At 35.6% G+C, this 22,062-nt stretch overlaps 2 protein-coding genes, 1 long non-coding RNA gene and 1 pseudogene across 4 annotated transcripts in view; 2 read left to right on the plus strand and 2 right to left on the minus strand.

The window, feature by feature from the left end:
• Nucleotides 1–5,045: 5,045 nt before the first annotated feature.
• LOC147560362 (uncharacterized) lies at nt 5,046–6,029 on the plus strand. The gene is made up of 2 exons (XR_015233700.1): nt 5,046–5,504; nt 5,681–6,029. It is a non-coding gene; the product is annotated as an uncharacterized LOC147560362 (long non-coding RNA).
• Nucleotides 6,030–6,695: 666 nt separating this feature from the next.
• On the minus strand, nt 6,696–9,161 carry LOC147560363 (peroxidase 3-like; annotated as a pseudogene).
• Nucleotides 9,162–13,655: 4,494 nt separating this feature from the next.
• The window catches only part of LOC147560364 (uncharacterized), a 57,302-nt gene continuing 48,895 nt past the window's right edge, over nt 13,656–22,062 (plus strand). The window contains exons 1-9 of one of the 2 annotated variants that reach the window (XM_086662507.1): nt 13,656–14,388; nt 14,665–14,712; nt 14,804–14,863; nt 15,516–15,602; nt 15,680–15,784; nt 16,409–16,522; nt 16,666–16,766; nt 16,949–17,060; nt 17,188–17,459. In XM_086662507.1, the coding sequence (XP_086518633.1) occupies nt 13,882–14,388; nt 14,665–14,712; nt 14,804–14,863; nt 15,516–15,602; nt 15,680–15,784; nt 16,409–16,522; nt 16,666–16,766; nt 16,949–17,060; nt 17,188–17,310 (1,257 nt within the window). In that variant the 5' untranslated portion in view covers nt 13,656–13,881 and the 3' untranslated portion in view covers nt 17,311–17,459. Of the gene's footprint in view, nt 14,389–14,664; nt 14,713–14,803; nt 14,864–15,515; nt 15,603–15,679; nt 15,785–16,408; nt 16,523–16,665; nt 16,767–16,948; nt 17,061–17,187; nt 17,460–22,062 lie in introns of those variants that run through there. The other variant, XM_086662506.1, reaches the window with a different exon arrangement.
• On the minus strand, nt 18,480–22,001 carry LOC147560365 (putative UDP-3-O-acylglucosamine N-acyltransferase 2, mitochondrial). The gene is made up of 10 exons (XM_086662509.1): nt 21,777–22,001; nt 21,409–21,607; nt 20,660–20,736; nt 20,345–20,394; nt 19,832–19,896; nt 19,536–19,587; nt 19,374–19,444; nt 19,218–19,284; nt 18,932–19,003; nt 18,480–18,852 (listed from the first exon to the last, which is right to left on the minus strand). Exons 1-10 carry the CDS (start codon nt 21,955–21,957, stop codon nt 18,784–18,786), a joined length of 903 nt encoding a protein of 300 aa, XP_086518635.1. The 5' UTR covers nt 21,958–22,001; the 3' UTR covers nt 18,480–18,783.

A 22,062-nucleotide genomic window follows, 5' to 3' on the forward strand; every position in this document is an offset into this window, starting at 1 on the left:
TTGTCTCCATGTATTAATTTATTTTTCATTAGATTTAGGTTACAGATGTTGATTTGTAGAACACTTCTTCATATCGGATCCAGTAACCATACCGTTTCTGAACCAGAGAAGATTTCGTACGTTTTTTTTGTAACAGAATGTAAACTATGTGTAATTTACATGAAAGTATGATTAATTTAAAAGAAATTATGTGTAATTTATTGAACATGACATATTTGAACTAGAGAAGATTCCGTACAATGTTATTGTAACAGAATGTAAACAATGTGTATTGTTCAAACAATTATATGTACTTTATTGCGCTTTACATATTTGAACCAGTGAAGATTCCGTACAATTTTATTGTAACAGAATGTAAACAATACATATACTTTTTCCTCATAACAAAAACAATAAATATACTTTATTAAACAGTATTGATAAATCTCTTGCCCTAGTGCATTACCCGAGTACATAGCCCGAAACTCGTTCCCGACTCATAAGGTCCGTTAGATTAGAGATGGATGGACATATATAGACTTCTAATCTTTGGGTTTTGTAGGTATAAAAACCTATTTTTTCCTTTTCAGTCTCAACTGGCCAAAGTGAGAAAGGAAAAGAGGAAAACCTATTTTTTTCCTTTTCAGTCTCAACTGGCTAAAGTGAGAAAGGAAAAGAGGGGCAGGCAGAGAGAGATAGAGAGAAAGAGAGAAAGAGAGAAAGAGAGAAAGAGAGAGAGAGAGAGAGAGAGAAAGAGAGGGGGAGAGAGAGAGAACTAGAGATCGAGAGAGGGAGAGAGAGAACAAGAGATCGAGAGAGGGAGAGAACAAGAGAGAGAGAGATCGAGTGAGAGAAAATGAGAGATCGATAGAAACAGGAAGAAATGAAGATTGAAGAAAGAAAATCAAAGATACTGAGTTGTTGGTTGAAAACAAGTTATGAAGAGTAAAGAGTACCATTATGGAAGATCTTCAAGAAATAGATTTTCTTTTTCTTTTTTCTGCAAATATTCTCTATATTCTTATCTTTTTCCTCCGTAAATATTTTATTTACAAGTAGATCTGTATATTTGTTTTTGGGTAAATCTAACTATCGAAGAAGAAACAACAAGTAAATTTTTTAGAAAGTTTTGACATAGATCTGTGAAAATAATTTCATGTATACAGATCTGATACATATCTATCTTGCTCTCTTTGTCTCTCTCTCTCAAGATAAAGTTGCAGAAGATTAATATCTTCGTTCATGTCTCATATGCGTTTAGATCTGTATTTTTTGTTCATGGTGATGTTAATCTATAAAATGTTTGGGATCTTCCTATGAATTAAGTTTAACAAACTTAGGGTTCATAGTGATATCTATGTTCTACCAAAAAAAATAACAATAAAAAAATTTGATATTTGAAGATGGTTAGCCCGTTACCCGGCCCGCCCGATGCCCGTTATGGGCTAGTACCCATGGTGGGCTTTGTGCAAGAATGCTTGACTTTTACCCGACCCAAGCCCGCCCGAGAAGTCAACTGTTTATTAGTATATGGTACCCGAAACGTCCGAGCCCGGAATAGAGGTGCCCACGGGTACCCGAGCCCGGCCCGTTTCCCACCCTTAGTTCTGGAGAGAGCTGAACGGATAGTCTCGCACTCACATCAAAGCCCTTCCGCCATGTGTCGTGGTTTAGTCAGTAAAGTAATGATCGAAAAAGAGAAAACCTGGTTCTTTCATATTCTTACTTATCTCTTACAGATCCATTGACCTTTTTGTTAAGTATTTGAAATAGGTACAACACAGTATAGTAATCAAATAGAGATTCATGGGTTGAAATGGTTCAATTGGTCCGTTTGTTACGTAGAAATGTCTGAGTAAGAAAATCCAACTTTTTCTAATGGGTAAGAAAATCAATTCCTTAACATGTCAAATCAAGTATTCAAGTGTTTGGTAGTGTTGGTAAGAAAACATGATACCTTTAGAAAATCGTGTTGGGTGCTTGTAGAAGGTTATATAATGTTAAGCATTTGAGGAGTGCCTTTAGAATTTCGGGTTCTTTTCTTCCCCAAATCCTATCGAATTTCAACAAATCCTAAAACCCCTTGTGTTGACAGAGATGAAGAGAGAGGGAGAGTTACGGTAGGAGAGAGAAATAGAGAGAAAGTGTGTGAGGTATCAACTTTCCCATCTAAAAGGTGGGAAAACAAAATCAGATCATTTGCACATTTTTTTTCTTAAGAAATAAAGAGAGATGGTTTGTCCCCACGCCTGGTCAGACCCACAATACGCGGGTCTGGCGCAGGCGGGGTTGGGTAGGCCGACCCACTTGCCACCACTACAGTATAGTGTTTTATAACTTTAGTTGTTAAGTAATTTTCACAATAATTTTTGGGCTTGTAGTCCAAAAAATGACCCTTAAACACACTTTTAATCCTCTCTAATCCTAAAATGGGTTTATAAACCAAAATATTAACATAAATGGAAATCTAGTCCATTTGTGTCTATCTCTAGACAAAACACAAATTCTTAGATTTCATATTAAAATATAATACCTAAACTAACCTTCTATATAAACAAAAATTTCATTTCTTTCAAAATCTCCAAATATCATATTTCTAGTTTTATCTCACACATTTTCTCTCCAATTACGATCCTATTAAGAGAAACCATTATCTTTATTCTTCTTCAAAACAGAAACAATTACTTCTCTTTCTCTAAAACCGAAACCTCTATTCAACCTCCATTTTTGAGTCACGAAATCTGCTTCATCTTCATTAGACCAGCTGAAACGTCCATCGTTTAGTTGGATTTCCATCATCAAAGACTCGGTTCGTACCATTGTAACCACCAAAAGCTTCTTCTGAGGTTAAAGTAAGAAGTTTAATATTTCTTTTTAATGTTTTTCATCATCATCTTTAAAGATATTTATGATTTTCATTATAATCTGTTTCATCTCTTTATCATCTTTTCAAATATTCATCATTATTCATGATTTTCTCTTTCTAAGATCTTCATAACCGATTTATGATATTAATGTTAAATCGTTATTTATTAATTCATTATCTTCAATTATGTTATGTTTGTCTCCATGTATTAATTTATTTTTCATTAGATTTAGGTTACAGATGTTGATTTGTAGAACACTTCTTCATATCGGATCCGGTAACCATACCGTTTATGAACCAGAGAAGATTTCGTACGTTTTTTTGTAACAAAATATAAACTATGTGTAATTTACATGAAAGTATGATTAATTTAAAAGAAATTATGTGTAATTTATTGAACATGACATATTTGAACCAGAGAAGATTCCGTACAATGTTATTGTAACAGAATGTAAACAATGTGTATTGTTCAAACAATTATATGTACTTTATTGCGCTTTACATATTTGAACCAGTGAAGATTCCGTACAATTTTATTGTAACAGAATGTAAACAATACATATACTTTTTCCTCATAAAAAAAAAACAATACATATACTTTATTAAACAGTATTGTGAAATTTATTAAACAATACATATACTTTATAACATTTTACATTGTAGTTTTTCATAAATGATACGTAATGTTGACAATTATTTACATTTTTGTTTTGTAGTTTAGCTGTTACTGACGGAAATTCCTACAGAATCATCCAACGTAGGGAAAAAGATAAAACTAAAGTATTTCGATTCGCCCTTCAACAGTATAGTATAAACACAGGACATGATTTCAAGTTTGTCAAGAATGATTTAAAGCGTGTAACTGTTGTTTGTCGAATGGTTCAGATAGTTGAGAAGATATTGTAGTGTACCTGTGCAAAAAAACATTAAGTTCTGGTACAAATAATGTGAACCATTCGATAAATTACGTTGTATACATGACAAATGATGGGTTCCTCGTCATAAATACCACATAATTTACGAACTTGTTTCATAAGTTGTATTTTGATGTGTGGTTATGTACGAGTAGAAACGAAAACAAATGTTGCTGTAATGTTCGTAAGTTGTACATAATTTAGGAACATGTTTAAATGAGAGAAAGTGATATATACGTCATGTATATTAACCCCCAAATCACGCTAAATTGATCCCAGAAAAATATACTCTTTCCAAATATGAAAGTTAAGTGAGAGAAAATGATATATACGTTTTGTATATTAACCTCCAAATTACGCTAAATTGATGCAAAAAATCGCGATACACAAATTTAATACATTTTTTTTTGAAATCTGACGGTCACGAGAGCTCGAACTCAAAAAGATATGTATGAGCTATTTGTTTGAGCTCGAGCTCATTAAATCACACCTTTCTTCTAAATAATTAGGATGCCAACCAGGGGCGGAACCAGAATTTTGACTCAGCCAGGGCAAACCTAGAGTTACAAGAAATAAACTTTACGCAGTATTTAAAATCACGATAGCTACACAGTTTCTGTTGATATAATATATAGTTAATTCCTATATGGTCCCCTACTTTGTGACCAGCTTCCTTTATGGCCCCCTTTTTTTCGTAAATTCAAATATGGCCCCCTATTTGAATTTACGAAAAAAAAAAAAAAAAAAGATAGATGGGTAAAAATAGATAAAGAAAAGAAATTTGGGGCGAAGAGACTTGAACCCTGGTCACACACGCGGCCGAGCATGTCCCAAACAAGAGAAGCTATTATACCACCATTGTTAAAGTCCATCTAATATTCTACTTAAATAAACTCCAGATCGGCCCCTGACGCCAACGGCCAAGCAATTTTATTTATAAATTTTTTTTTTATGAAATTAACCCTAAATTCAATTACTCTACTAAAAAATGTTTGGAAAAAAAAAATACTCTACTAATTAATGTAGGGATGTTTCCTAAGTGGGATGAAGGTGGGGACCAAGCCGAGGTAGTTGAAGGGTAAGCACTCGAGACCTAATAGTTAGGAAAGAGAGATAGGTTACTTGATCTCAAAGTTGGGTTGCCCTAATTATTAGGAAATAATTAGGGTATGTATAAGGAAACAGTCTTTGAAAAAATAATATTCACGTAACGAAAACCTAGGATGTAGTAGTGGTTTGGGTTTTATGGTACAAGTATATATATTTCCTAAAAAAAAACCCTAATCAGACATATAGTAATTGACGGCAGAGAAAGTTTATAAATAAGGGAGATACTAATTACTCCACTAAAACACAAAAAGAAGAAAAACTAGGTCAAATATCAAACCCTAATGGACCCAATGGAAGGAATTGAGAATCAAGATGGTGATATAAACATGTCCTCGACTGGATCATGTTGCAGTGATGATGATGAAGAAGTAAACAGCACCATTAATCCTTCTCGTCCTCGAAAGAGAGTATCATGTTACACTGATGATGATGAAGAAGTAAACAGCACCATTAATCCTTCTCGTCCTCGAAAGAGACTCTTTCCGACTGGCCGGAGAGGGCTTCGACCGAAGTTGTTGATTTCGGATCCCTTCAACGATGATTTAGCCAAAGAGTACCTATTACAAGCTACTCTAGACAATACAGTATATCATCGTGATCATGACCACAAAGATCCTATTCCTTTAACTATTTCGGTGAGCTAGTTGGTCTTCACTTTCTTCTCCCTCTCTCTCTCTCTCTCTCTATATATATATATATATATATATATATTTAAAACAATTATTTACAACCCTAATTTTCTCTTTATACGTTATTTACAATTATTTAAATTTTGATATTAATATGACACTTTTGTATGGAAAAATTGCAGAAAAGGTCTTTTCGATGTAAACGTTGCCTGAAGAAATACATAATCGCCGAAGAAAAAGTAAAACCTTACCATGTAATTATGGAAAGTTATGATTTAATGGAAGACATCATCTTTCATTGCACCATATGTGGTCTAAAATACCATTTTGAACCCTACGTCAATTTTGATTCCTTACCATGTAATTATGGGTGACGCTACAAACATCTCTAGATTTCCATTTCAGTGCATACTTCTTCTACTTAATTTAATATTAGTTTTTTTTTGTGGTCTTTTCTGCTTTGCCGTTTTTGGTATGGATTTATGTAACTCTCTTTTAGAAATTTTTAATATGTCTACTTATTATCTGAAATCCAATTCTCGTTATTTGAATCATCTAACTTAGTTATTTGGTCGAGTCAGACATAAACAAACAACAACTCCATAATTTGATTTCGAGCAAAATTTTAATGAAAGTAAAATGAGGCTCTAAGTACAGGTGTTTGGGTCGTTTGAACGCTAACAATAGAACCTGATAGTACATTGAGAACCCGATTTCTACCTCTATCTGAATCCTAGCATGTGTCTAATTCTTTGGAATGTCTAATGAATATATAGTATATTATGTCGAATGAACAATTCTTGTCATTATGAGAAAAAGTTTGGTTCTATTGTCACTTTTAACATGATCTTCCATTAAAAAATCCGCAATACATACCCTTGTGGCCAAGCAAGACTTAATTGGTTAAGAAAAATGATAGAAGAGGGCTAAAAGTTCTTTTCTAATTTGTGATGTCCCGTGCGTATGAACGATAGTCTGGGTTGTTTTTGGGCCTATGTAAGTCAGACAAAAGCAAACACCACGAAAAATAACTTTATTTGCTTTTAACCTTTGATAGATGTAAATCATTTGCTATTACAAACACCATTATATCGCCAGTGACAGTAGTGGTACAAAATATAAAAAGTAGTAGTAAAATAACTATGTTATGTACTCTTATTCGCTTCATGGTAAAAAGAAGAGAAAAAGAATCAAAATCTAGCTATTAACAATTGCACATCGCTTTCGAATCTCACCAGCCGATCCAATTTTAACCTCAATTCGACCCATTTTCTCCATGGATTTACCAAATTCTTCGATAAAGTTAGATAAATCTCCATTAACAAGTTTTTGAATGAAAGATCTTGAAGCTGAATCAGTGATTAGAGCTGCATTTGATTCGAATAAACCCCGTCTCTTAATTACTAATTTGTAGTAGCTAAGATCAAAAGTCCTAAAACTTCCAGGATCCATCTCAACTAATGTAGTATTATCACTCGGTATTTTACGCTTTCTTGCCTTCAAAATTGTATAGACGATTTGAAAACGAAGGGCAATGAGAGATCCCGATGGTATGAGCACCTTGTTTATAAATAATATGTGAAAAAGTTAGAGCTTATTATCATTCTTCGATAAACCACATGAAGTATAGTGGTTGAATTTCTTACCAGATAACAAAACAAGATCTTTCACATTTAGTCCTCTATTTGCAAAACTTGTTCTTAGGGTAGTGAAATTGTCGAATGGGGCAGGAATATCGCATAAAGCTTCGGCTAGGAGCCTAAGTTTTTCCATCTCTTCGCCCTGTAGGAACACTCCAAGATCGACCTCCCTGTTAATATTATGAAAGTAAGTACCATTTCCAATCTAAGAATCAAATGCGTTGAGTGGTTCTAGTGTTGAGGTTCTTACTGCAACGGAAACGGAGTCTCTTGATACTAAAGCAATAATATCGGCGCAAGAAATGATTCCAGGACATTCTGCTTCTACTAAGCTTTTAACTCCATCGATAAAATCGAAACCTTGGAATGATAGATTAGGAGCAGCATCTTTTTGGTGGCCAATACATGAACAATCAATTTTCTTATATGGACAACTATTTTATGTAGACAAATGAAAAAGTTACAAATCTTATATGGACAACAACTTTTAGGGGGACATTAATCTAATACGTTTCACTCCATGCTCACTAAATATTAGAGTTTTTACTTTTAGTCCTTCTCCTTTCTTCTTCCATAAACCTTACATATCCTCTTCATCCCCAACAACTAAACTTGTAGAGAAATTGTTTATCAAGTCCGAGATTATCAGAGTAAAAGTCGTCATTATAGACCAATGGATTTCTTATGTGGACAATAATTGTTGCTTTAAAAGTATTAAGGTTTTAATATGAAACCCTAACTGGTTCTTCTTCCTTGTCATCACGCCATCATTGCCTCCTGCATCTACATCCACATCCACCTTCTCCAACTACCTCCACTTTTTTGAGGCATCATATCCATCTTATATGTGTTCTCATTCTTAGGATGGTTTTTCAATATCAACAACTAAAAGATATATCAGATAAAATGGTAAAGATTGATAAAGATAATAAAATGTTCCATAATTTTTAACTGCAAAAAGATTAGAATCTAAATATGTCACACTATGGATACAGAGATGAGTATAGATAAGTAATCACTTGTGTATTGCGTATTTAATGAATTTTCAAGACCTTGACAAATTGAATATGAAATCATATTCTTAATTAGATCACCTCTGAAAGATAAACCTTAACTGAAGCTAAGAGAATGGCAGTAGATCAAACCAATTAATTGAGTTAGAGGCATTAATTTGGATGAGTAATTATGCAACAATGACATTAACACTCTGATGACCATTTTTCTCTTAACAAATTAATAGGTTCCTGATTTTGTTTTATGTTTTTGTTGTCTTAGAGAGAGAAATAAAAGAATGATATTGAATTCTGAAATTAAAGATTGAGAATGGTTGTTTGTTTGTGGTGGTCGGATAGGAGTATGTAGTGGTGAGTCTCGGGGAAGGTGAAGGTGGTGGTGGTGGTGGTGATTGATCGAAGAAGTGGTGTCTTGAAGAAGAGGAAGAAACAACTAGGGTTGGCAAACCCTAATTGTTAGGTTTTACCTATTGTATTCGTTAATGGTCCTTAGAATAATTACGGTTAATATTCAGATCCTTGTAGAGTTGTCCCCTTATTAAATTCAAGTCAATTATGTCAAACATAATTGACTTATACCGGATCCAAAAGTAGTTGTCCATATAAGAAAATTGGTTGTCCACGTATTGGCCACCATCTTTTTCTGCATTTCTTGATGTTCCATTCAAAAGAACAGAAGCATCACATCCCTTAATTAAGAAAAAAACAAGAAATATCACCAAAACAAAGCAAAAACAGAGAAAACAGAGGATAATAGGGGAACCTGGAAATCTCCATCAATTGCTATATGGAAGAAAGAAAAATTGTATCTTACCCTCACAAAACAGTCATGAAATTGCATTCTAATAAATGATCGGGGCATGAGGGACGTGTTCCTTCACGTAATCAAGAAGGATTTTCTCAGCCAATGTCGGGGCATGAGGTTCGATCATAATAGCCCATCTTTAATTCACCAAAGCAGATCCTAATGACCCAAAAACAAGCAAAATCAAAATACAAGAATAATCCATTTTATGAGAAATGAGAAGAAAACTTCAAGATGTAGTTTGAGTACAGTGTGAGCAAATGAGGGATATTGCTTTATGGTATTTGTTAAGTTTATGGACATCTAACTCAAAATCAATTGACAATGAGTGGAGGAACCTATACATTATATTCTTGGGTGTCAGAGCGCATTTCTCCCATGTGAAACTATTCTCACACACCTCCTTACGTGTGGCATTCTTTGAGCCTAACACACGTTTTATTTTTTTTCTTTTCAGATGATGTGGAGCACGTGTGGCTTTTAAACCTATCGCGTGTGGGCCTAACTCCGATATCATGTTAAGTTTGTGGTCATCAAATTCAAAACAAATTGACAATGAACAGAGATAACCTAGACATTATATTCTTCAATGCTAAACCGCCTGTCTCACAGTATTCTGAACTCTCACTCCAAAGTAAGGTGACGAAACATGAATAACTTGGGTCAAGGAGATCCGACGCAAAGATGAGGTCGTCCTCGGACATTGCACATTTTAACCAAGATTTCTTTTATTAGTGAATACAAACTATTGGATGTGGGATTGAATTATTGTGCTTGGGTATTTATTTTAATGGATTAATGTGGCATAATTAGTAGAGAATGCACCTAACTGTTTTTATTTATGAGTATGCTTCTGCCATAGAAACTATAATTCAAGTGTAAATGAGTTTCTTTTAAAATCAGGATTCAAATTTTTCTATGCTTGTGCTGCTGTGCATAATGTACATACATGTTTGTAATTTAGTAATTATATAAGAATCAGTGTTCGAAAAAAAAAAGATTGTGTTGCCAACAACCCTTGGTTGGAGTGGTAAGAAGTATAATCTTCCACCTAGAGGTCAAGGGTTCGAGGCACACGCTGGATAATTTAAAAAAAAAACAAAAAACTTTTGTGAATTTTATTTGTATAAAAATGTGAAATTACTGTATCATGTGTATTTTTGGAAATCAGTAGTGTATTAGCGTGTAGCTGTGTAGTATGTACAAAATATAGTTTTTTTTCATATTTGTGTGATTCTTTTTGGTATTTCCTCGACCTATTCCGACACCTAGACCCACATCTCCATAGTTACCAGTAGCTTACCCAAAGAAAACAAAACCTAATGGTCACTACACAAAATCTCCTATATTCTCAATCATATGGGGAAGAAAATTTCTGTATAGATCAAGTTCAATTCAGTTCATATCTTTTTAAGTTGAAAGAATTAGTAAAAATATTTCTAACCTTAAAGTAGTACTACTATATTGGTTCCATTTACATGCACTCATTTTTAATGTATAAATAATAAATTTCGTGTTCGGAAATGTAGGTGTGAATCAATGTCTACTTATCCAAGAACAGACGATCTTCTACATGCAGTCTAACATGGACTTAGTGATGCTAGAACTTCAAATTTTCAATTGACAGACAATTCAGTGGAGTCGTAATGTATTAGTTGGTTCGAGTTTTTTTTTTTTGTTGTCGCAGGTTTAGCATTTCGGATTTAGCAAGAGATGTGTTTTATTTTGTCATATATGTATTTCAGTTGTTGTATCAATTTATGTACCTTTGACACTTAAGGTCGTCATTAATACGATATTTAAAATTCAAGTTCACGAGTCATATACAGAAATAAGTAACTTGCTATCTGAATTTCCATTCAGATTATTTGTTTGTCTTTCTTTAACATATAAAAGAACCTTCCCAGTTTATTTCGGCATTGACTTTCAAACGACGTGTTTATCATATCGGAGTTATCGAGTTTATATTACCTTCGATGCAATAGAATCATGATCTCTTATAGATACCTTGCCTCCCAAAGCAACATATTCTCCAATTCTACAAACCAAAAGTACATTAGACTAACTAAATGAATAGTGAAAAGATGGATCTTTAATGATTCAGACATGGTAGGAAATTACATACGTTACTGAACCTGCAACGCCAACTTGTCTACAAAGAATGCAACATTTTCCTATAACAACATTGTGACCTATCTGAAACTCAAAGTAGTAGGTTATTATACCACCCAGTGAATCGAAAGGCAAGTGAGAAGGATAAAAACAAGACAAGGAAATCAAGTAACACACCTGAACAGAGTTATCTCTTCTTGTTTTTGTGTCAGTTATCTTTCCGTAACAACTAACTAGTTGGATAACAAAGACGTAAAAATGGTTTAAAATGTTCTACCATAAGATGTGATGATATGAATAATAAAGCTAAAACAATACACCTCTTACCTACCCTTGCATACAATACCTGCCATGGGAACACTCACCAAAATTACAACAAAACATTCAACATCACATCTTATGTTAGAACATTAGTTCATGAGATAACTCTGTCATATTGAAATAAACATTCAATAGTGAAATAAACATAATGTTAAATAGTTAGAATTTTATTTGTCAATTTTGATATCATTTGCTATCATTTTCTTATATTAGAATACTTTGTTGCAATAGAAATGCATCCATCTCATTTTGTCATGTTTTGACCCAACAAATCTCTTTAGAGATTGATGACATTGTAAATCAGATAGCTAAGGGAGAAACTCAAAATCTAAATCCTGTTCCAAAGGCAGAAAAATTGTTGAATTCAATTAAGATATTTCAGCAAGCTAATTTCACATACAAAAGTTTCAATTCGTGCAACTCAAAATGATCTTCTTCTTTTTCTTACTTGTACTCTCCGTTCCGATCTTCAAATCCCAATTGTTCGACCGTCCACGATACAAACCAATCAAGTGATTTCTTGATTTCGTTTAACAACATATTTTCTTTCCATGGACCTTTTGGCTCATTACAAACCAAGGCGCGGACCATGGTAGAGTCGGTATAGACGATTATACGTTTTAGACTTAGCTCTTTGGACCTTTTTGGCTCATTACAAACCAAGTCGCGGACCATGGTGGAGTTGGTATAGACAATTATACGTTTTAGACTTAGCTGTTTGGCTAAGGCCAACCCCATACGCACCGCCTCTAGTTGATAATGAACAACGGAATCGAGGGCTGATCTTCCTTTAGCTGCCCCTAGAACTGCCCCGTTATCGTCTCTTATAATGCACCCGAACCCAGCCGATTGAGAGAGAGGTAAATATGAACCATCTATGTTTATGTCAGCGAACCCTTGAGGTGGTTTTTGCAGCATACATAAATATCTTTAAAGATGACGATGAAAAACATTAAAAAGAAATATTAAACTTGTTACTTTAACCTCAAAAGAAGATTTTGGCGGTTACAATGGTACGAACTGAGTCTTTGATGATGGAAATCCAAATAAACGGTGGAGGTTTCAGCTGGTCTAATGAAGATGAAGCAGATTTCGAGACTCAAAAATGGAGGTTGAATAGAGGTTTCGGTTTTAGGGAGAGAGAAAAGTAATTGTTTTCGTTTTGAAGAAGAATAAAGATAATGGTTTCTGTTAATAGGATCGTGATTGGAGAGAAAATGTGTGAGATAAAAATGAAAATCTGATATTTGGAGATTTTGAAGGAAATCGAGATTTTGTTTATATAGAAGGTTAGTTTAGGTATTATGATTTAATATGAAATCTCGGGATTTGTGTTTTGTCTAGAGATGGATACAAATGGACTAAATTTTCATTTATGTTAATATTTTGGTTTATAAACCAATTTTAGGATTTGAGAGGATTAAAAGTGTGGTTAAGGGTCATTTTTTGGACTATAAGCCCAAAAATTATTATTGTAAAAATTACTTAACGGCTAAAGTTATAAAACATCATACTGTAGTCGGCCTACCCAACCCCGCCTGCGCCAGCCCCGCATACTGTGGATCTGACCATGCGTGGGGACAAACCCCAGGTGGGGCTCCCTTTGCTTGCCGCCAACGTAGGTCCCACCTATTTCAGTTCGGCCCTGCTTCGCTCGCGCAAGCGTTTACACAAGCTAGCCCGTGCTGGGTGGGTGGTTTGTGAAAGGTAGACCCAACTCCTGTTTGGGGCAGGCTCGTGTGAAGAGGTCCTCAGTGGCATCGGGGTAGTCAGACATACCAAAGTCTCCCTTTGCCCTACCCGCCTACGAAGGTCCCACTTACTTCAGTCTCCCTTTGGCTCAAACAGTTATACCACTACCGTAAAATCGTAAAACTAACTGAATGCATTTTTGGTTTATTTTTCAAACTAAGAACGCAACTCTTCCTCCCTCTGGAGTCTAGTCTAGTTAGATTTTGAATATGATAGTCTCACATCCCTCATAAGAGTGTCTGGAGCCTAGGTTATAGGTGCACACTCAAACCTAGTAAGTTTCGAGGTCTTTTGGGAGTTCGTGGAGTCTTCGCCAAGAACAGAATCATGTACTTGTATGAGGTGTCTAAAGCGAGGAAAGTAGCGATAAATACTAGGGTTTGGGGTGTCACAAGTGGAATCAGAGTTGAAGACTGCTCTTCGGTGAGGCTGGAGGAATTGTGATAGTCCCATATCGTTCACGAGATTGTCCGGAGTCTGAGTTATAAGTGTACTACGTTCAAGATTAGTAAGTGTCGAGGCATTTTCGGGAGGCTCGTAGAGTCTTTGTCAATAACAAAATCTCGTACCGGTGTGAGGCTTCTAAAGCGTAGACAATATCATTATTTGCGAGGGCTTAGAGTGTCACATAAAACGTAGAAGGAATCCTACTACCGACTGAAAAAAAATGATTCCTACTACCGTCAATCCTTTTCCGTAGAAAATATCTTCTGTATGAACGAAAGTGAAGATATTTCTTCATGATTCAAGTAAATCGGTTTGGAATCAAGATTAAATCGGTCAACTCAAACCGATTTAGGTTGCGATTTACACACCTGAACAACCAGATACCACCGTCATCACCAAACTTTCCGACCAATTCTCACCAAACTCGGTTTCTCAACTCAGTAATCAATCACCAATACCACCGATTCTCTTCTTCTCCACAGGAAATTCAACAATTGAACAATTCAATGGAATCCGACAGAAGAATTTCGCCGGAATCCGACACACTTGTAGTAAAGGCGGATCTTGTCCAAGATCATAATCATCCGGATACTGTATTTGTAAAAACGGAAGAGGTTTCGACTTCTAACCTATCTCAAAACCCTAATTCTGAAGCTGAAAATGCTAAATCTGCATCAATGGAAGGAAATAGGGTTTTGCCAGAGGAGATTTCCAGAGGAGTGGTGATCTTGGAGTGTGATTCTTCTGCTGAAGGTGGTTCGTGCACAGTTCATTTGGTCGGTACTGCTCATGTTTCAAAGGTAATTCATTTCTTGATTGTTCTTCGTTACTACAAATTTCATTTCTTGATTGTTCTTAGTTACGAATTTCGACTTTGGTAAAAACCCCTAAATAAACAAGAAATGAGATTAAAATGTTTAGAGTTTAGGGTGAGAAAATTAGGGTTCAGGGTTTATGTTTGCGCAGGAAGTAAAAAGATCGGCATGTCCTTTTAACCAAGAGGACACATGAAGTTCGGTATTCGGCCTAATTTCCATTTTAGGGGATTGTTCTGATATCTGTTTAAATGAATCCAGGCATCTTGCGAACAAGTTCAAGCCGTTGTCAGTTACTTGAAACCACAGGTGCCTGCTTTGAAGTGTTTTCTTTTGCAGTTTTGCTAACTTCTTATTTAAGATTTTGGTGATGCAACTAATGTTGAATTCAAAATGGCAGGTTGTTTTCTTGGAATTGTGCTCAAGTCGATCACCGATGTTATTCCCTCAAAATCTACGGGTGTGTAAAAAGTTAATTATAGATGTTGTTAACTTGATAAAACATTCATTTGCTTTATCTTGGGCGGCTCAAATTTTTCGCTTTTCTTACTGTGCTTCATTTGGAAATGTACTTCAATAGGTTCCTACCATGAAAGAAATGTTTGATTTGTGGAAGAAAAAGAAAAACAACACTTTTGTGTTTATTATGAGTCATGAAGTGAAGCCACAGATAGTCAAATGGATCAAAATATAAGTTCGTTTCTTTAAGATGTTGGCGTAATGGTTCGTATTCGTTAAATTCTCTCTCTTTATGTGTTTTTGTTTTTATAGGACTATTACAAAGCACGATCTTAGAGAGTGTGGGATGTATCTGGTTCAACCGTTCAGAAGCAAAATATCGTGAAATGCTAGCAAGAAAGTAATCATCTTATACTTGCATCATAGAGTAGTTCTACATGACAAGGACTATATTTTATAGTTTAACACTAAGTTTGCAGAAAGGTGCGATATCTCTTACTTCTTCCCCATTATAACTTTGATAAAAACATTTGTGATGGCATCAAATGAACTCTTATGTACAATATACATTCATGGTTTATCTTGGGCGGCTCAAATTTTTCGCCTTTCTAACTGTTCTTCATTTGCAAATGTACTCATGTTTACTTAAATAGGTTCCTACCATGAAAGAAATGTTTGATTTGTGGAAGAAAAAGAAAAACAACACTTTCGGAATAATTTACAGCTGGTTTCTTGCCAAGGTATGTTGTTTAGTCCCTAATTGGCTACCGTCACCTTTAAAATAATATGCTTCTGATATTTCACATGCGTTCCGTAGGTTGCTAGTAAGCTTGAAGTTTTTCCTGGTTCTGAGTTTCGTGTAGCATTTGAGGAAGCAAGGAAATATGGTGGGGAAGTGATATTGGGTGATCGCCCGGTTCAGGTAAGCCATAGTTTCCACCCATTTCTGCATTTTAACTATCCAAATAGATTATTAAAAGAACAAGAAAAACGCTTGAGCAAGCCTTTGGCAGTGGTTGTTTTTCTTCAAGTCAGATATGAAATCTGACTCGAGATCTGAATTGACTTTGAGTTAAATTTTAGAATGTTTGTTTATGGCTGATTCGTAATGTATGACTCGTTGGAATGAGATGGAACAAACACAACCATAGTTGTATGTTTCAATGTTCCACTGTCAACCTTCTCGAGAAATGCTGTTTCAAGTTCTGAGTATTTAACTGGCAGAAGTTGTACTTTGGACTCACAAACTTTTCGCTATCAATAGTCGCACAATAGATGCTTTAGTGATGTTTTCAATTTTTTGGGGTAAAATAGCAGACAGGAGGAGGTATATATGTATCTTTGTGTGGTTATTATCGTGATCGGTCCTACCTTTTGTTTCCCTCAATTAAAAAATGTTCTGTATATCTGTTTCTTAGGCGTCCTATCTTTCCCCAAGCTGGTTCCAGTCTTATAAGTACAGTGGCACCTTAATGTCGTATTTTTGTAACGTTTTTGCCATTTATGATTAGTTAGTTGTTCATGGTTATTCTGTTAATTGGAATAGATTACGTTACGGAGGACGTGGGCAAAAATGTCAATGTGGCACAAGGTGAAATTTATCTTCGGCATGGTTTTTCAATCGATCTTTTTGCCAAGTCCAAAGGCTTTGACTAAAATGGTAATGTTACGTACGATCATAAAGTATTCCTCTCTCTCTCTCTCTCTCTCTCTCTCTCTCTCTCTATCTATCTATATATATATATATATATGGAATTACATATGCAGTTTGGGATGACTGTAACTAAATTATACTTATTCCAGCTAAAGGACATGGATGATGCTGACATGTTAACAGTTATGACTCGAGAGATGAGCAAGAAGTTCCCTACTGTGATGGAGACCCTTGTTCATGAGAGAGATTTGTTAGTATTCCGTCTTCATTACTCTCGCCATCTTTACTTATGCATATCGAGTTTCTTACAAGAATTGATCTTTATTACTTCATCTTGTTTTGCCATAATACAAGTCCACCTTTTTCACGTTATTTCCATGTCATATTTACAAGTTTTATTTATACGCTCTTTTGTGACTCATCAATGTTCAGGTACATGACATCATGTTTACTAAGAGTTGCTAGTGAACATACTTCAGTAGTTGCAGTTGTTGGCAGGGGGCACCTTCCGGGGATTACGAAGCACTGGAAAGAACCCATCGAGGTAATTGCCTTTTGAATTCTTAGGGTTTTGAAGAACCTACTTGATTAACCCTAAATAACAAACTTCTCATTAGACTTGATTTTTTTGTTCAAATTTTTTCATACTTGTCTAATTACAACTCTTGCAGACAAAACATCTTCTAGAAATTCGGACAAAAACGCCGATGTTCTCCGTGAAGAGGGTCCTTAAGTTTGGTGTTGTAGCTGGTGTAGTTGTTGTTTCTAGCATTTACCTTGGGAGGAAAATGTAATCCCTTCAAGTTGATGTATACTTCCATAGAGAAAGCTACTGAACCACAGTTTTTAGCTCTTTAACAAAGTTTTGTACTGTTTACCCTAATACTTCACAAAATGATAGTGCTAAACAATAAGAACAGTATTTCACTGTTGTCTTTCTTAAGCTGCCTGATTGGTTTTATTTGGTGCAGACCAATTTGTTTCCTTTTCTACTTTCAGCTACCACACTTTTGTAGCACCTTTGCCAACCCTTACACTTTTAGTGGCCTTTTGAGCAATTGTACTCGACCGTTGTTAATAAAAGAACTGAGCAGAGACCCATGGGCCAATAGAAAGACCCAAAAAGAGTTGATGAAGGTCACTACTCAAAAAACTGTCGCAGAACGTGCTACAAAAATGTCACCGGATAAGGCTAGTGAGCAATACCAATAGACAGAGGAGTACTACACTAGGATCATTAGACCTAGAGTAGTAGATTTGCCAGAAATGAGAATTTTTGTTTCAACCACCCATTGTCATCCATCTACAATGATGAGTTAGAGACGAAAAAGGAACCTTGTTTTAGAGTGAGAAAGAGAGTTAAACCATCGTGAAAAGAACTTAGATTCCAAACCAACTTTGATCGATGATGGGGAGTTAGAAAGAGAAAGAACCTTGAACCCTTGGTCCAAAACCACCATTAAAAATGTTCTGAGACTAGTTAGTCCAAGACCCAAAGTACGGGCTTCGACTGGTCCGAGTTCGAAACCTTGTTTTGGGTTTCGGACGGGTCGGCTTGTGTCCTCTATGCCTGGGTTGACCTTACTCGATCTCTTCCCCTGGGTTTCGGCTTGTGTCCTCTATGCCTGGGTTGACCTTACTCAATCTCTTCCCCTGGGTTTTGGAGTGCTCTTAGCCACTCGTGTTTGTCGTTCTTCAATATTGTCTGGTCTCGACTCGTTTGAACGTAAATAGTTGAAGTCAAAAGGACCCAAAATCAACCTAAGTCAGTGACTCGGACGAGTCAAACATCACGAGTTAGACAAAAAACAAACCGTTTGAAATCTGACTCAAGTCTGGTCAGCCCTAAGTAACATTTCAGATTTGACTTGAAACAAACACAACCTAGTTGATTTTCAACAATCACTCGGAATTCACTTCAATAAACCCGTTCTTTGGGCTATGTGGATGAGATTCACTTTGCTTTCCCTTTAAAAACCTCTGTAAATCATCTCCATTAACAATCATACAACTTCGATCCACATCAGAACTTCCTTAAATATTTAGGTTTTCAGTCTTGTTTGACAAGGTAAAAGATTAATAGAAAGTTGTCCTATAAAAGTTCAGCCTTTGTCTCCTCCTGAGAGCCACTAGGGCAGCAAGAGAGTCCAGAGTATCTATTGATCTTTTTTTTTTTTTGTAAATGAGTATCTATTGATCTTTCTCCTTCCGAAATGTGCAAGTATTTGCTCGATTGGTGCAACGCCGAAAGATTGGAGTAAATGACATCACTTTTGAGATAAAATTGAATTCCTACGCAAAGTCGCTACTTGTCTGCGCCATTCATGAATTGGGACCTGTAAACCCACATTGAAAGTGCTTTTAAATGCAAAAACCTAGAAAAATAGAGCAAAGGCTAGATCATGATAAACTTACAGCAGGAAAGCCACCATAGTCACCAGGCTCTTTGATGTCTTTCGTAACACAGCTATTAGCTGCAAGTCGAACCTGTAATTGACACGAGATTATATATCTTATAATTGTAAGGAAAATTTGATTCAAGTTCACGAGTCATATACAAAAATAAGTAACTCGCTATCTGAATTTCCATGCAGATTATTCGGTTGTCTTTCTTTAACAGATAAAAGAACATTTTCAGTTTATTTCGGCATTAACTTTCAAAGGACGTGTTTATCATAGCAGAGTTATAGAGTTTATGTACCTTCGGTGCAATAGAAACATGATCTCTGATAGCTACCTTGCCTCCCAAAGTAACATATTCTCCAATTCTACAGGCCAAAAAAGTACATTAGACTAACTAAATGATTACTGAAAAGATCGATCTTTAATGATTCAGACACAATAGGAAGTTACATACGTTACTGAACCTGCAATACCAACTTGTCCGCAAAGAATGCAACATTTTCCTATAACAACATTGTGGCCTATCTGAAACTCAAAGTAGGTTATTATACCACCCAGTGAATCGAAAGGCAAGTGAGAAGAAAAAAAACAAGATACGGAGATCAAAGTAACACACCTGAACAGAGTTATCTATCTTGGTATGGTCCCCAATTGTGGTGTCTCTCCAACTGCATAACGATGCTCAGTTAGAAGATAAAATATCGGGTCATGTCATGAATAATACAGCTAAAACCTTATCAACTAACTAGTTACACATTTATACTTATACACTATCTCTTCTTTTTTGGTGTCAGTTCTCTTTCCGTAACAACTACTAGTTGGATAACAAAGACGTAAAAATGGTTTTGGATTAAAATGTTCTAATAAGATGTGATGATATGAATAATAAAGCTAAAATCATACACTTCTTACCTACCCCTGTCAATGCATGTATTGGCGCCTATCTCCACGTGGTTCCCTATCCTTGCATACAATACCTGTCATGAGAACACTCATCAAAATTACAACAAAATATTCAACATCATTACTCGGTTGAAGGATATTTTCAAAGTGTAAATTCGGAAATTAGTTCATGAGATAACTCTGTCATATTGAAATAAACATTCAATAGTGAAATAAACATAATGTTAAATAGCCAACAACCCTTGGTTGGAGTGGTAAGAGGTATAATCTTCCACCTTAAAGGTCAAGGGTTCGAGGCACACGCTGAACATTTCAAAAAAAAAACATAATGTTAAATAGGTAGAATTTTATTTGTCAATTTTGATATCATTTGCTATCATTTTCTTATATTAGAATACTTTGATGCAATGGAAATGCATCATCAACTCATTTTGTCATGTTTTGACCCAACAAATCTTTTTAGAGATTGATGACATTGTGAATCAGATAGCGGACAGGGAAAAACTCAAAAAGGTCACCAACTTGAGGCTTCTTCTTCATGTTCCCCTGCTCGTCCACGAAAAATCCAAATCCTGTTCCAAAAAGCACAAAACTTGTTGAATTCATGAAGATATTCCGCAAGCTAATTTCTCTACTACAGACTTCCAAATCTGGAAAGCAACTGCCTATTCACAAGGTAAGAGTCAGAGTCTTGACCTCATGACCAAGCCATTCCAGACAAAAAAAAAAACATTACTAAACTCATAAGCAAGAATCAATTACTATTGACATGGAAAAGTTACTAGCTATAATCACATAACAAGTCATTCAAGTTGAACCATCCACTTCCAGACATACCATCTTGACCGATGCATGCTCCATTGTGGATGATGCATGAATCGCCTATCGAGCAATTGCTGAGTGCAGTGTTATACCTGCACAAATTCAAAATCATTATGAAACAACGAAAGAAAACATATAGGAGGGGAGATCAAGGAACAAATCGAGATTATTACTTGACTAAGGCCAAAGCCATATTATGTTTGTGGGTATCCAACAAAAAAACAATTGACAATGAGTGGAGAGGCCTCAGATATTATATTCTTGGTCATGACAGTACTCTTTGTCCATGTGTGACTATTGTCACACCGCCACACGCCCCCTCATGTGTGGCATTCTTTGAGTTTAACAAGTCTTCTTTTTTTTTTGGGTTGTCGTGGATCACATGTGGCTATCGGTCCTATCACGGGTTGGCAGCTATGTCATTTTTTCCTAGACATCCAGCTTAAAACCAATGCGCTATGAGTAAAAGGGCCCCAAATATTATAGTCTTGATAGTAAAAGTACCCTTCACGTGAACTATTCCCACAACCATGTCAATTTTTCTCCCTAAGATTTGAATTTAATTTGTATGAACACCAACCAAGGCGGTGATTGTTTTTCCACTATCTGAATCTGACTCGCCCGAATCTGAATCATTTGACTCAAGTGTACCCAAATCAGTCTTTCGAGTCAAAGAAAAACAAACAATGTGAAATCTGAGTGGAGTCGATTAGGACCTAGAGTCAGTATTCTCATATAAAAAAGCTCAGGGAAAAAAAAGATACCCAATTTTTGTTGATTCCCCAATGGTAACAGCAGGACCAACAATAGCTCCGGATTGAATATGAACATTTGGACCAAGTACAGATTTTGAATGAACGATAGCACCAATTTCAATAAGTGCAGTTGGATCAATGTGAGCTGATTTGTGAAAAAACCCACCTCCATTACCCCATTTCTCAAACCCTAAACCACCACAATCCTCTGATAGATTGGAACATAAATTCTAATTAGTAGTATATCAAAACAGAATCTTATCCCAATTTTTTTATATATAACATATGAAGCTTGATCATTATATCTATGGAGATTGGTATTCTACAGTAATCAATCAAATACAAAGGGGAGTTTGGAATTCAAACAGAATACTTACCTCCATTGATGGGGGAAGCCCTAGAGCTGGTTAGATCAAAGGAGTGGGTAGATAAATACCGGGAGCAAGATTTATCCCGGAATTGTTCGATCCATGGTTTTCTTAATATGAAATTTAGAACCCCTCTTCTTGAGGAGCCAGTATTAACTAGTACTAGTAGTTTTCTTGCTGCAATTTCCATGAGTACAGTTTGAAGTTGCAGAAATTACTTGAAGTCCCCAGTCCAAAACTAAACATCATAATGCAGTGGTGTCAAGTGGGTCGGGCTACCCGACCCCAACTGGGC

This window comes from Eschscholzia californica, unplaced genomic scaffold (assembly GCF_041429995.1).
Source record: "Eschscholzia californica isolate CP2 unplaced genomic scaffold, dmEscCali1.0.p SCAF_2, whole genome shotgun sequence".
Classification (NCBI taxonomy): domain Eukaryota; kingdom Viridiplantae; phylum Streptophyta; class Magnoliopsida; order Ranunculales; family Papaveraceae; genus Eschscholzia; species Eschscholzia californica.

Coding starts and splice junctions, on each gene's coding strand:
- LOC147560365 (XM_086662509.1), bottom strand. CDS start 21,957: ATGGAAATTGCAGCAAGAAAACTACTAGTACTAGTTAATACTGGCTCC. Junction 20,395..20,659: donor AGCATGCATCGGTCAAGATG/GTATGTCTGGAA, acceptor TTTTTGGAACAG/GATTTGGATTTTTCGTGGAC. Junction 19,588..19,831: donor ACATGCATTGACAGGGGTAG/GTAAGAAGTGTA, acceptor ATCGTTATGCAG/TTGGAGAGACACCACAATTG.